The sequence below is a fragment of the Branchiostoma floridae genome, chromosome 6 (assembly GCF_000003815.2).
Source record: "Branchiostoma floridae strain S238N-H82 chromosome 6, Bfl_VNyyK, whole genome shotgun sequence".
Classification (NCBI taxonomy): domain Eukaryota; kingdom Metazoa; phylum Chordata; class Leptocardii; order Amphioxiformes; family Branchiostomatidae; genus Branchiostoma; species Branchiostoma floridae.
In genome coordinates, this window is record NC_049984.1 from 19101781 (window position 1) to 19117185 (window position 15405).

Consider the following 15405-nt stretch of genomic DNA (forward strand, 5'->3'; position numbering starts at 1 on the left):
TGACATTTTAGAAGTTGATTGGTATAAATCACAAAATGCAGTTTCAGAATGATATAAGTACACGAGTTTGATACATAACTCCATTCATAGCATAAATATTAACGTAATTACATGGTAATAAGATAGTTGAACTTGTTTCAGACAAGGAGGGTTGGGTCCCTTGTATTCCCATTATTGCATATACCTGAGTCTTGACATAATATGTATTTCATTGTATTCACCTGTCCTCAAGCAACCTATATATCTCCAATATGAAGTCTCTACCATGAAGTGACCACAAAAGAACTATGTAATGTCTTTATTAATTATGCAAATATTAGGTATTAATTAGAATAACGCACATTTTGGTATATGCACCTGGCCAAGGGATATCTTCACCTCCAACATGACTGTTTTTTCTAGTATTTAGGAACTGATGCATTTACCCGTGTTTCTTAAGACTGGTACTTTACCAGTGTTTGTGTAGCATTTAGCAACAGCTATATCAACCTGCGCGTAGATAGTGTTTATAATGAGATACTATTATTAGTATTATTCACGTGTGTTTTTGTTAGTGCTTTGGAAATGTTTCCAGCACAAGAAAGAAAACACTGTGACAAATTGAAAACATATAGCTGACGTATTCCGTACCATAGACGGTGTTGATTTATACGTTCGCAGTAGCACTGTTTTTATGCCACCTCAGCTGCAAAAATTCTCTTTTTCATTTCAATGTCATGTTTGCACCGAACAATATAGTATCGATTTTCGAGGTATGACATCTTACAGTACGGTAATAAGGTGCCATATAGGTACCAGGTAACACACCATATACGTTACTCCCCAGGTGCAGTATAGTACCAGGTAGCGCACCTGTAATATGTAGTAACCAGCTGCTTTGGGGGGGGGGGGCGAAAACGCTAAAGGGGGGCGAAAACGCTAGTGATCTCGCCCCCCGGGGGGGCGAGATCGCTGGGGGGGCGAGATCGCTGTCACACCGGTACCGGTACAAAACCGTTTATTTCTTGTTGGACAGGTCCAGAAAAACAGGACCTGAAAGAATCAGTGGCCCGGATGTTGGACCGATTAGAAAGTGAACAGATCATACCGGCAGGCGTTCACTTGTTAAGAGGCTAATCAATCTTTAGTCCAAGAAAATAACAAGAGCCAAGTAGAGGAGGGTTGAGAGCTAAAATTCAACAGTCCAACTTGGTTTAACTTAACAGATATCTCTGTCAGCGTATGATTCGAAATTCTGGTTGTTTCATCAGGGAAAGGATGTACCTACTCCACTGTCTCATGTGACTACGCCGCCGCGGAAACGTGCTTCTCCAGCCAGCTGCGGTCCTGTGTCATACGGACGGACAACCACGAGTGCGGGTTCTGTACCCGGTTTGCTGGAGACTGCAGCAAGCAAACACAAAACTGCAGTCTATTGTACAAAGGTCAGTAGATGATTCCTTCTATGTGCATGTACGAGTTTTTGCGCGATTAAATCATGTAAGTGCCAAGTTAGGCTTAGGTCCCATTTCCGAAACAGGGCCAGGCCGGGATGTCTGCGGAAGCGAAAAATAAAAGTGCTTACCAATTGCAAGGAATGTACACATATTATGCTCCTGACAAGTTCTGTGTGTTTTGGTGCTTTTCTTATAATATTTCCGAAAGCTACCCGGCCGGGTCCCGGGTTGGGAATTGGGACCTAGGCCTTAGTAGTCGACACAGAACGTTACTCTTAGGGTGCTGTACTTTGATTACATGCCATACATGGATATGGTATTCCAAAATCTTTGGCAGTTGTAACAGCCGATCCAAACCCACCTGGGTCTTGCTGACATGTCCTTAGTGCTGAAAATGCCTTCCTACTCACGAACAGCTGACAGGTTCACCTATACCGCCTTGGAGATCCAGCTGGTCCTACAGCGTCGTCTGTCCTACCACCTGCTGCAGATGTACATCCCGTCAGGTGCCATCGTCGTCATGTCCTGGGTCTCCTTCTGGATCGACCCGCGCTCCGTACCGGCTCGGGTCGGCCTCGGCATCACCACCGTACTGACCATGACTTCCCAGAGCACCCGCACCGCGCCCATGCCGCAGGTTTGTTACTCTGTGACTGGAGGGTAACCTCCGTCGACAAAGTATTGAGAACGGTTAGTGTGTTGAGTGTTCGCACATATAACTCTATGTTCCGTTTATCGCATTCGTATGTGGTTTGGCATGTCGTCTGCACTCATAATCAGTTGTGAAATGATGCACGTTCTATTTTTTTCGCGGTAACTGTTGTTATAATCGATGTAACGTTAATAATTTCAGAAATTACCCCTATATTTTTTCGGTATTGTGGAACAGGCAATGTTGTTTCGGCGTTTGGTAATCAGCTTACCTACAAGCAGATAGGGTGAGTTATGTGAACAGATGTCACAGACTATAATTGCGACACAACGTGTGTTAGCTACGGTCGCTTGTTTTGTTTGTTTGTTTATTTATTCGCACAAAATACATGAATTATATAATTTCTTTCTTGTCCATACAAATGAAGTGAGTATTGCCCATAAAGTACGATTATCATGGTTTTACTATTTTGATAGACCCATACCATGGCGAGAAGTATTTACAGCTTTGTCTAAATGTACTATTGACCCCAATGCTCGGTATTTTCAGTACCGTTTACTTTATAAATTCTTACCATGCAACAAAGTTTTAAAACTTTGGAATTTAATTGAATCTAGTACCTGTTCTTTCTGCCAAAGTGATGAAGAATCTTACATTCATATCTTCTGGGAATGCCCTCATGTGATATCTTTTTGGAACAATGTACAAACTTGGCTAAAACAAGAAATAAGCTTGACTTTAGAATTAAATTCCTTTGTTGTTATGTTTGGAGATCTATCTTTAAGTGCACCCCCTTTAAAAAACTTGATTATATTATTGGGTAAGATTTTCATATTCCGTTCCCGACGCTTTAAGATTCTAAATTTCCAGTCCTTTAAAACACTTACATCGGTATTTCAAAAGACAGAATGTCTTATTGCGTCTCGGAGGGGGAAGCTGGAGAAGCATCGGGGTAAGTGGGGAACTTTGTGCTTATGATTTCGCTTTTTTGTTGTTGATATATATTTGCAGTTTGCTTAATTCTGATATTTAAATGTATGATTTCGCTTAGTTTGGTTACTTTATGCTGTAAAAAATTTATGGGAAAAAAAAAAAAAAAAAAAAAAAAAAAAAAAAAAAACAAAATACATGAATCAATACAGAAAAAGGAATACATAAAAAGACTACAGGTGCAGGAGGAGGGGAAACCATAATCGGCTTATACTATGCCCTCCTCCTCTATATTAAACCATATAAATAATAGTCAATAATTAACAAAATACGTAGCACATGGGATATGATAATAATACAAAAGAATAAGATAATAATAGAAAAATAAATAATTTGAGATAAGATAATAACTGGGACTACTATAAGGGGCTGGGGTTGTTTATGAGATGGGTTTTCAGGGCACTTTTAACGTAAGAAAAGTTTTTTGTACTAGTATATGTCGGAATGCTTTTCCATATTGTGACACATCTGTATTTCACGGAGGACTGGGCTAATGACGTGCAGAAGAGCTAGAGAGGAATATGTAGTTGATTTCTTTGCCTGCCTGGTATGATAGCTGTGTACAAGCGATTTACAAATTGTCGAATACATCGTACGCAGGTGTCGTACGCACGCGCCGTGGACGTCTGGCTGGTGGCGTGCGAGCTGTTCACGTGTGGAGTTCTCCTGGAGTTCGCCATCGTCAACTTCATGCAGAGGCAGGAGCTGAAACGTGTGGCGAGAATACGTTCTCTGGAGGTGATGAATTTGTAAATACTGTGCATCTAAAGCAATGGTAGACGAAACTCATTTTATTTCCAAGTGTTCATTTAGCCACACCGAAAGAACCACATTGTATAAAGAAACCAGTCACAATTATATTCCCCAGCTGAACAGAAAGCCACTTTCCTCTTAAAATCTCAAAACCCACAACTTGTAAAAAAAGTGGGATTTGTCTTCCTCTGCTTCCAAAAAAAAAAGAAGTCAAACCCAACCTATCTAGATGTAGTCAACACTAGTATTCCAGTAGACTCTTTGTATGATAATATTTATATATATCTGATTTCAGTTCATTGCTACTTGCATGTCCCGGGCTTATCTTGTTTCTACCATGTTCTTACAATCACCCTACGAGCATTAGTCTGTTGAAAATATAAAGATTTAACAGAGATTTTGAAACTTACTCAGGTAGAAAACTGATAGCATGCTACATAGCTTCAACTATGGTTGCGCTCAAATACTGCGAGTTTCTGCACGGATTCTAGATGTGAAGATAGAACAATAAAAATCAAATTACTTGACTTTTTTGTTTGCTCTACAGGGAGTGGAAGATGGACAAATGGATTCGAAGGAAGGGGCTTATGAGAAAACGCTACCAAAAGTTAGCATCTCTACCAGAATGGACTACACGTGTCGGTTGGCCTTTCCCACCTCATTCCTCATCTTCAACCTTCTGTACTGGCTGATGTATCTGAATTCCAGAGACATATAGGGGAGGATGTAAAACCTTCACAGCACCTCCCAAACAACTGGATCATCCATGGCATAGCAGGTTCCTGGACCGGAGCTTTAATGACCGTTTCTTGCTAACTGTGGACATATTTCTGACTGCTACCAAGTTTTGATTGCTCCAGGTAGATGTGTGTATCATTACACGAAACCTTTTTTTTGAAAACTCATTGTTGTACAGAATGAGCCAATACTACATAGAGTCTATAATGTAAAGATTGCACCACTAGATATCAAGATTGACCTCATAATACTGTCTACATTATACTGATGCTGCCAAGAAAAAAATAATGATAGGGTTAAGCATGGTATGTCATTAATCAGTGATATATAGGGACTTGTATTGTGGGTGGATAATGGTAGGTGATTGCTTTAGGTGCATCTTACTTTAGACACTGTAGGTAGGTAATCTGACAATGTACCATCAGTGACTATGGCCTACCTTGTGTCAAATAAAACAATAATGATGTGAAACCATTTGATATCCAATTTGGTCATATAAAAAACATGTAGATATGTAAATATATATATCATGGTGATTGTATTCACCAATTGTCTCTTGATCATTGGTGTCAAAGGTTTATCATTGCCACATGTTGGTAGCTTCAATATGGAGTATCATACACATTTTACCAATACAAAGCAATATTGTCCTCCTGCATGTATGTGTAAATCAATTTTTGCTCCACTTTACATTATGGACACACATTAATCTACTGAAGTGATCAAATGCCTCTGAAACTCCACAGGGAAAACATGATGTGATCTTATGAAAAAGTGCTTCCAGTATAAATGAAAAAAGGTAGTGGTGCAGACTGCAATGGGACCAGATGCACCGATTGTGTATCTATGTTATTGTTATCTGAATGCTTTAAGCCATGCTTTATGAGAAGTAATAAAAAGTCACTGAGCCACAACATTTGTTGACAAGGTGGGTTTATGTGTATATTTTTAAAACCAAAATGTGGAAGTATAATACTTTTTTGCCCTGTCTACTCAAGTGACTTATGTAACTTCATAGAAGCAGAACTAACACTCAATAACATTATATCAACCAACCAAGTAACATAGTACCAACCAACTGTGAAAACATTTGTGACCTGTAAATGTGGTAGGACAAATAATCTACAATCAAGGTTTCACTGCTGTTTTGGATGAATCTTGGGGAACTTCTTACGTTTCTTTTTCTCTTGCAGTTTGACTTTCTTCTTAGCTTTCTTCTCACTACTTGGAGGGTCAGAGACTGCAGCTTGTGTGTTCTTCATTTTGTTATGCTCTGATCTATCTGTGTCAATGTTCTTCTTTCTCTTCTTTTTTGGCTTTGCGTCAATCTTCAGTTTGTCTTGCTCCAATCTATCTGTGTCAACGTTCTTCTTTATCTTCTTTTTTGGCTTTGTGTCAATCTTCAGCTTGTCTTCCTCTAATCTACCTGTGTCAACATTCTTCTTTTTTGGCTTTGTGTCCATCTTATTGTCATCTTCCCAGTCACTGTCTTGGACCTCTTTCTTCAGTTTGTCCTTGTTCTTTGTTTTTTGAAGGTGGGGTGTGTCTTTACTGCATAGGCTGACACATGTGACACTGTCTGCTGAGTCACTTTCCTCATCTTCCTCTTCCTCCTGTGAGGAAAACCAAAAAGATATCCTTAGCAAGACAAACTACTCATGTTCTCCAACTGTTAGTGTTATGAATAGCATGGCAATGTGTCAACAGTTAAAAAATTCTGGCCGAAATAACTGCTGAGTCAGCTTTGAGCGAGTTTCTCTGAAACCTACATCAAAATACCGACCTTCTATGTAAATACGGTCTGACATAGATGTACAATGTGCATGCCATGCAAGATTAGTATTTATTACTTAATGTGCAAAAAGTTAGGAGTGACAGGTCGTTCAGTGTAATATAACTAGATGTTGCCATGCCGCGTGCCTGCAAAGCTGGTGTGTTACGCTGAAGGGCAGTTATACCAGATATATTGATACAGATACAGAAGCCGGTGTGTTACGCTGATGGGCAGTTATACCAGCTATATTGATACAGAAATCATGGAATCTTTATCCTTATACTGATGCCTGTCTAACTGAAACTCACCTGGTCCACTCCCACCCCAAGGATGGCCAGCTCAGGTGCCAGTTGGTCAGCAGGTTTGGGGTCAGCTGTTTCCTTTCTTTCCTTCTTTGGCTTTTTGGGAGGAGATTCTGAAAAATTGTGCAATCAGGACATTTATCTCAACATTCTAAACCATCTTGATAACCTGTAAGTGCTTGTGAAAAATGTGCATTTTTCTAAAAGTGAAGCCTTTGACTCAATGTTTCACACCCGCTACCTGGTGTCTGTTGTTCCCTGTTGTGCAAGGGCTAAGCGGTTAATTTAAGAAAATCAGCTAACAATGCTATGTTTCATCTTAATTGTGTGCATTTTGCAATAACATGGCCTTGCACTGACCAAACTCATAAAAAAAAATAGCTGAAATGAACCAATTCTAGATCTGTCTTTCAATCTACAAATGAGGACAAGAGACGATCATTTAACTTTGATGAATGTTAGACATCCAGGTACATTTGTAATAAGATACGCCAAAAAGTAGTTACTCAAGCAACTGGATATGATTTTGGAAAAGGTTAGATGTGTCAACAAGATCCCTTCAGTGTCACTTATGAAAACTAGTCGATGCTAGTTGAAACGTCTGACCTTTTCAAAAATCATATCCAGTTGCTTGAGTGACAGCTTTTTCGCGGATCAATTAACTGTTTACACAAGAAATTTGCAACACAAAAAAATCCTCCTGGTCATGTCACCTTCAGCCAGGATCTCCTGAAACAGTTTTCTCTTCTTCTCCTGGGCAGACTGGACGTCCTTCCATTTTTCCTTGTGCTTTGTGAAGTGGTCAATGGCACAATTCTGCCACACGTACCTGCCGTACTGGTCACTCCTCACTCTGGAGACACAACACAATATGGTTGTACAATCTGAGCTTTGTTTGAAACACACACAGGTATGGACACAGATGAGCTTTCATTTGAACAACACTATATACATAACAGTTACAATCAACCTGCTACAGGCTAATAAACTGAGGGACCCATATATGTCTTGAATATGGTAGAGGATATGGAGAGGGTCGATGTAGTCAACACTAATGACTCTTGCATGGCAATAGTGAGAAGCTAACTTGACAAACATACATGTACCTTCCTATGTGTACATTACCATGGGACAAAACAGATTTCATTGATCCTGATGTAGCTTTAATGGCTCTGTGTGCTATAGGTTAACATGATATTGCAAAAAATCTGCATATCGAAAAGAGTAGGGGTCCTTCCCTGTGTGAGTGATTCAAATCCTACAGTCCTTTAGCCAAACTTGTGTCATATTGAGGTCACCTGAGTGGCGTGGAATGGCAGCCACTCCAGACCCTTGCAACAGTCATATTGAGGCCACAGAGAGTAGTCAGCCCACCCAATAACATAATCACCTGTCCTCCTTCTCCACAAGTTTCTCAGCAATGGAAGCCTTCACACCGACAGGAGCGACCTTCCACACCACGTCCATCACCCTGCTGCCAAACTTGTCACACGACAGCCCCACATATAGGTCCTGTAGGGAAAAATTAAGCAAAACTTTTTTTCTTCTTAAATGAGGCCACACCAATTTTATTAGCCTGTCCATTTATTTTCATTTTCAAAAAAAAAGTACTGAGAAAAAATAATACAGGTTTTGCTATCAGAAATCTGTAAATATTACCATTCAGACTCAGAGCCACATACATATAATTTCAATCTAAAAACAATGTCTTTTATTCAGAGCATTAGTAACAAATCAAAGGAAGGGATTCGTTGTATAAAACATCCATTAAATTCCTCATGCTGTTGTTTTTTTTGTGTTATTTAAGCTGTATATCTTCAACCCAGACCTTTTGAAAAAATTTGTATTTTTTTCCTAAACTACCGGTCCAATTTTTTCTGCAAAAATCCAAGAAGCAACAAATAAATTTGGTGTGGCCTGATATCCATCAAACAATGGAAAACGAATGTGCATGATTTACCTTGATGGGCATAATCTCCAAGCAGATCCTACAGTAGCATAAGATAGTATCAAAAGCTTCGGTAGCCAATGCACACTCCAAGGATGGCTACACTCCTTTGCCAGCTTTTGATACTATCTTATGCTACTGTAGGATCTGCTTGGAGATTAGATGGGCAGTGAACTCTACAGGAAACATGTTTATCTCTTATCTAATCTTTCTTGCTTATAATTAGTGCTAAAATGTTAAATCAAAATTATGTAGTTTTTTTTATCATTCATTTTATTGCTGATGAAAAAAAAAATTTACAGAAGAGAAATCATGGCAAACATACAAACTAAAGACACACACGAGAACAGAGAAACAACAAAACTGAAACATAAAATACTAGAACAAAAGACTATGATTACAAAATGTCATGAGGACCCTTATCATTGTGAAACAGAAGATTAACCGTAATTAACTCGATAGGACAATTTATAATCTACACCACTTCCCAATGTGCTTTGGAATCTTATTTTATCTTTCCAAGCTATAATCAATTCCAAGTTTTGAAAGTAAGAAACAAATGAAGTAAAACCAGGTAAATCTACGTTTTTGCCAATATTTAGATAAAATATACAACATTTACCTTAAGGAATGATCACATTTGACTTAAGTTTATGTACAGATTCGGTTCAAGAAAAGAAAGTACTAAATGACTCAAAAGCCAAACAGTTACAAACTGAATCATACTTTAAGGCGTATTGGGGGTATACTGGGTATCTATCATAGAAAGTTATCTCCCGGCTTTCATCTTTATCACTTACCATCATCTTCTGCAGTAAGGGCTTTCTCCTCTTTTCAGAAACAGTGGGACTCGTGAGGAAGGTCTCCAGCACACGGCTGCCAAATGAGTTACACGCCAGAGTCTGTAGCTCCTGTGCTGACATGGCCTCCAGACTGTCTACTACATCTGAGGGGTCATCGAACTTCAGCAGGTATTGGAGTAGGAGGGAGCCTTGCAGGGTTACAGTAGTAAGGACCTAAAATGTGCAAGACAAGGCACAACTCATAAAAGGTCTTAAAACACATTCACCATAACATTTAGTTCGTAAGAAAAGCTGACACGGCCTCCAGACTGTCTACTACATCTGAGGGGTCATCGAACTTCAGCAGGTGTTGGAGTAGGAGAGAGCCTTGGAGGGTTACAGTAGTCAGGACCTACAATGTGCAAGCCAAGGCACAGCAAAAGGTCTTAAAACACATTCAACACAACATTTAGTAAAATAAAGTCTTACTACCATGTACGTGAATGGCATAGTAAAAATTGTCCAAGAAGACTAATACTGTAAATGTAGAAATGTCCACGGTAGTTTTATGTTCGCAGTTTTCGCAGTGGCCACTTCACCACGAACTGAAAACCACAGCGAACATTTTGCCATTATAGTATGTGACTACAGTCTATGGCGCTACCGCGAACTTAAAACAACCGCGAACACTCCATTTTCCTGCAACAACGATTTCGTAAATCCCTGCGAACTTAAATGCATTTACAACTTAATCAATACAATCTGGTATATGTGGAAAGGTGGTCATTGGTCACTATAGATAGGATTCTTAATGATTGTATGAAAGGATTATCTAAGGGAAAACCAAAAAGTGGTCACATTGGCTAGTTGGCCCTTGTGTAGAGGTGGTCACTTCTAAAGGTTTAACTGTTAGTGTAATGTAGAATGATATGGAAAAACGGTAGCATACTTTTGCTGTCTTTTGCTGTTCCTCACTGCTGTCCTCTGGAACACCAGTGAACAGCTCATACGACTGTAGGGAGGCCACAACCTGCACAAACCTCAGCCTGTCATTCTTGGGAATGTGAAATGCCTAGAAAAAAGGGTTTTTAACCATTAAGGTTGCTTCCTTCAACTAACATAGTTTACCAGACATCAAGGGAAGTCAGGCTTATAAAATCATGAAGAAATGTCGATGACCAAACACATTACATGTATCTAAAAGAAATACTGTACATAAACCTACAATGATATGACAGGACAAGACAATAGATGCAAACAAAGCATAGGCAACATTTCTTTCAGGAACTCAAAACCCTCGCAAACTATGATTGTAAACCGGGCACAGGGCATATGGCTGCTGTATGGTCACGATAGGCAGTGTTTCTGTATCTACGGGATCAGGAATCGTGTGGCTGGGGCCTCGTTGAACAGGTGGCTGCTATAGACTATTTCTTAATGCTTAGGTCAATGACAAAAATCCAAGGGGCCGACAAAAAGTGACCCAATGGCCAGGTGGTCACTATGCAAAGGTGGTCGCTAATACAGGTTTGACTCTACACAAATTTACAGTGTATTGAGAAATGTCAGACATACAATACAAGTACATTACTGTACAATGTGCACCTTCAGTAATTTCTTGGTGAACCTTCTCTGACCAGTCCGATGTCTGACACAGGCATCAGCAAGGTTGATCAACACCATAGCCTTCCCATGGGCCAGCAGGTCCTCAAAATGTGGCATGACTTCGTCCAAAACAGATGTCAACTAAGTAAAAAAACATAATTTATAATCTTAGCCACCATGTCAAACTTAGTGACAATGAAAAGTAACCTTTCAAGTATTGGAAGGGATAGTTAACACATAAATGGACACTTGAGCATAATTCAAATCTAGAAAGGCAATAAAGATACATGTATCTTAAACTACTTCTTGATGAAAGTTGAAACAACTGCTGGTGGATGGTAACAACCTTGCAATACTGATTCTAGACTAGACACAGACTTAGATACTTCATGCAAACATGGCCTAAGCAGGTCTAAAATCCACTTGTCCTATCGGGCAAGTATATAAAAAATTTATTTGCCTGAACCAACTTTTTACTTGCCGCCCAAATCTGAATAAAATTTTGGGGTATATTTTTTACTTTCAGCAATAGAATTCTTTTATCATCGGCTCTATTTTTCTTTGTTGACCAATGCTTGCTGACTGTGAAAAGTAACAAGTATATGAAAATTTCAGTCATGGAAAAATTGTGCTTGTCAGGCAAGTGGGCTATGACATGTACTTGCCTGATCATGATCAGCATTTTTACTTGTCTGGGACAATCAGACTATTTCTAGTATATTGGACTTGTCCAAACCTGCCTAAGTACTGCTTGACACCCCCAAATTCCATTCTAATCAGCTAAACAGAAGCCACATACCTGGTCCTCAGTGCGAAGTGTTGCCAGTAGTTGTTGCAGCCCAAACGTTGCCACGGGGTGCAGACTGAGGGGCACCAGTCTCCACATAAAGTGGCGCTGGAACAGGTCCCGGTAGGTGGTGTCATCAGCCACGGTCAGCAGGGTCTTCACTATGTAGCTGGCATGCTGGTGTACAAGGGCCAGGCACACTCCACTGCAGATCAACACATTACAGAGTTTAAATAAGAATATACGTGTATGAAATTGAAACTGGAAGTCATTTTCTTGATTGCTTCTTAACTTCTTATCACTCAGGTGCAAATGAGTACGTAGCTTCAGTTAGTGCAGTCCCTTGGTTAGAATGTTAAATGGAGGTCCCGTATTTGGGGAGAGCCACACCCTACCACACTATTCGAAAAGAGTAGGGGGTCCTTCCTGGCATGAGTGGATCAAATAAACCTGTCCAGTATGCAGCTTGTACTGTTCAATACAAACCTGGTGTGTTATGCAATAAGGTGGTCTACCATTTATGCAAAACAAACTCTTTTTAATAACATAGCCCTTGTGTATGCCATTCTGAGCTTATACTGTGTAGCCTATATTCCTCTCAATTTCACAAATTGACAACAATTAATTTCAATCACCACAATGGCCAGGGCTCGAAATTCATTTTTTTGATTGGGTGCACTGGTGCACCCAGCTTAAAAAATTGGGTGCACCAAAACTTTTTTGGGTGCACCACATAAGATAAAGTAGAATGTCAGAAAAAAAACTACATTCTGAAATTACAAAACTTAATTACAAGCTATTAAATTCTTAATAAAGAAGTTCCATGACAGACATTTTTATCATCTTTTAAACACTTGGATGTCAAGAATATGATGTATACTAGACTAGTAGTATACTTTGATATCTTAACATACGTAAACCTAAGAAAATCTTTGGGTGCACCCTGTGCACCCACAGAAAAAAAATGGGTGCACAGCTCCAATTTTGGGTGCACCTGGGTGCATATGCACCCAGTATTTCGAGCCCTGATGGCACTGGGGCACTTTGGACTAAACATATTCTAACTAGTTTATCTAACAAAAGCAGTGACTAGTCCTATCCTGTTCACCTGAGTTCGCTCTCTGCACATGTTCTTGTGAACACACCAGACTCCATGACCTGTTGACAGACTTGTGTACACAGCCCCTGGTCCACCTTGTGTAACACAGTCAGGAGAGCCTGCAGCAGGGGGCTGGCAGCTACATGGGACACCAAACCTACAACATTTGAAAAGGATTAAAGAAACTGTTACTAGTAACCATTTCTTTTGCATACCAATTCATAGTTAGATCTCTATAGTGTCACTGTAGCGGATTCTACCTGAAACGTCTGTTTCCAAAGTCATATCCAGTAATTACTATTTGGAGTATCTTCTTACCTGGATGTCTAACCTTCATTGAGAAACCTTCAACAGTACAAGAACAGTTACATAAGGCATCAAACTGACACTAAAGTTTGATGTGAACAAGGCAGCAACCATCTCAATAACAAGGACAGGGAACAAATATACTGGTAAGTGTACCAAAGCTATATCATCAAGGCTATAAATATTCATAAATTTTTTGTGTACAATGTACAATGTATAATGATAAAAGTAGAATGTATGTACAGTATTTGGGAAGTACTTTAATATTTAACTTTACAGACTTAATAGTTACCTGAGAAGTCTTCAATGTCTAAAACAGCTTTAGTGAACTGTTGCAGCATCTGTAGAAAACTGGGAGGTGGTGGTTTGACTGTGACAGTGGAAGGAGCCTTGCTTTCTTTTCCTGGAGAAACAGAAAATCATCATATTTCTTTAAAAAAATGTATCCACTCACAATAGGTAGACATTTCAAATGCAAAATGTAAGGCCATTGCATAAGTGTCTAAGTATGTAGTATGACCTGATATGGACCTTTATTTTAATACAGCGTATTTGACAGAACCTCAATCTTTCACAGAGTATCTATATTTCATTCTAATTTACCGATTCAGAAGTTCAAGAAAACAGTACAAGTTTAGAACGGTTCCATATCAACTGATGATTTAAGTCTTTCTTCACTGACTGCACCTTTGTTCTGTTGCCCGAGTGACAGCCGGCTTCGGACCATCTTCTGCTCAAGCTTCACCCCACTCAGGGTCTCAAACACTGCTCGCAACACATGGCTGCCGTAGTGGTCCCTCACAAGCGGCGCAATCCCTTGTACCATCTCCTCACAAACTTCAAGAAACAAGTCGCGGAGAGAGTCTAGCTCTTCCTTCTCTGTCGTCTTTTCTTGAGTTGTGACTCCCTTAGAAGCAGAGTTCCCACTAAGATGTGTGGGAATGAGACACACGATGGTCTGGAGGACATAACCAGCGAACCTGTCTGTACAGAGTGATGTGAAGTTGTTCTGTTTGAGATGAGAGATGATGTTGATGAGATGGCAGGTGGAGGCATGGTGCAGGAGGGTCTCCAGGATCCTGCTCACAGTCTGGTTACAGGCCAGAAGGTGAATCTCTTCTTCCACCTGTGTAAAGACGTTGTTGAGGAACAAACCTGGAAGAACAGGAGCAACTTTAGTTACAGCATTCTTTTTAAATTATTACGACAAATCTATGAAAGCAAACCTCAATTAAACGTCTTATCCAACTTCCAAGGGACAGCCCTAACCGGAGCTAGGTTACCTGAGTGAAATGAGGAAAATTATGTACGGTGCCTATCCCAAGGGCACAATATTAGATCGGTGGCACATCAGATTCAAACTCAGAACCTCTTGGTTATGAATTGAACACCCTATTAATTAGTCTATTAACTGGCCTTGTGGTTATGGCAGTTGTGCACCCAGGTTCAACTCTACTTCAACTTACTTGTCTCTGCGTTTCACTAGCCCTGATCTAAATATCAACACTTCTTAAATATTCTCAATCTCATTCTTATGAATCTCTCTTTCACCAACTAGCATTTGATATTTAATATCTGGCAACTTATCATTGACTTGATTGAGCTTTACTAGTACATGCATCATGTTTCTTTGCCAGTATCATTCGGTGCCCTAATATTCCTTAACTGATGTCTTAAATCGTCTATGATACTAAGTCTTGATCTCTATGATACTATGATGAAAATACACAAAAGATTAGGCGATAAAACAGAAAAATAATCACTTTCTGCGGCCCGACTAATGCTATTGAACAGACTCAACTCACACTTTTCCTCCTCCTCCTCGAACCCATCTTTCAGCTGTTGCTCCACTCTCCGGTAATAACCCAGCGTCTCCGGCTCCAGGCGCCCGATCCTCCTGTCCGGCCCTTCGTACCCTCTATCCCCATGTTTACCGGCGTGTGGTTTCTGGGTTTGAAGCGTATTTTTGTCGAAATATCTGGAACGACCACGCGGGGCCTTTCCACCACGTTTTGGAGGCGCCATTTTGGGCGATTCTATTGCCTTAGCGGGTGAGATGAATTTTGTGTAACAGTCCTAAAATAAATTATATCACAAAATGTAGTAGCAAATACATTAAAGATAAGATTAAAACTATAAAAAAACTTACCATCATACATTATTTAGCATCTAAGGACATTGTAACCTTTAACTAAAATAATATAACATATCAACCTCCATACACCAATGTATC

General features: G+C 39.8%; 2 protein-coding genes across 3 annotated transcripts in view; one reads left to right on the forward strand and one right to left on the reverse strand.

The window, feature by feature from the left end:
• The window catches only part of LOC118418170 (glycine receptor subunit alpha-4-like), a 5303-nt gene extending 418 nt beyond the window's left edge, over positions 1-4885 (forward strand). The window contains exons 2-4 of the mRNA XM_035824006.1: positions 1251-1424; positions 1853-2073; positions 3679-4885. Of these exons, the coding sequence (XP_035679899.1) occupies positions 1251-1424; positions 1853-2073; positions 3679-3831 (548 nt within the window). The 3' untranslated portion in view covers positions 3832-4885. The remainder of the gene's footprint in view (positions 1-1250; positions 1425-1852; positions 2074-3678) is intronic.
• A 603-nt stretch (positions 4886-5488) lies between these two features.
• On the reverse strand, positions 5489-15219 carry LOC118417148 (nucleolar protein 9-like). 2 transcript variants are annotated; one of them, XM_035822559.1, is made up of 13 exons: positions 14978-15219; positions 13860-14327; positions 13465-13575; positions 12876-13023; positions 11780-11972; positions 10981-11121; positions 10325-10447; positions 9698-9787; positions 9394-9519; positions 8036-8157; positions 7359-7498; positions 6652-6758; positions 5489-6182 (listed from the first exon to the last, which is right to left on the reverse strand). In XM_035822559.1, the coding sequence occupies exons 1-13, from the start codon at positions 15195-15197 to the stop codon at positions 5706-5708; spliced, it is 2466 nt and encodes an 821-aa protein (XP_035678452.1). In that variant the 5' UTR covers positions 15198-15219; the 3' UTR covers positions 5489-5705. The 2 variants fall into 2 exon arrangements, with proteins under 2 accessions (XP_035678452.1, XP_035678451.1); XM_035822558.1 differs by lacking the exon at positions 9698-9787 and having other exon boundaries at positions 9394-9609; positions 14978-15218.
• Positions 15220-15405: the final 186 nt, after the last annotated feature.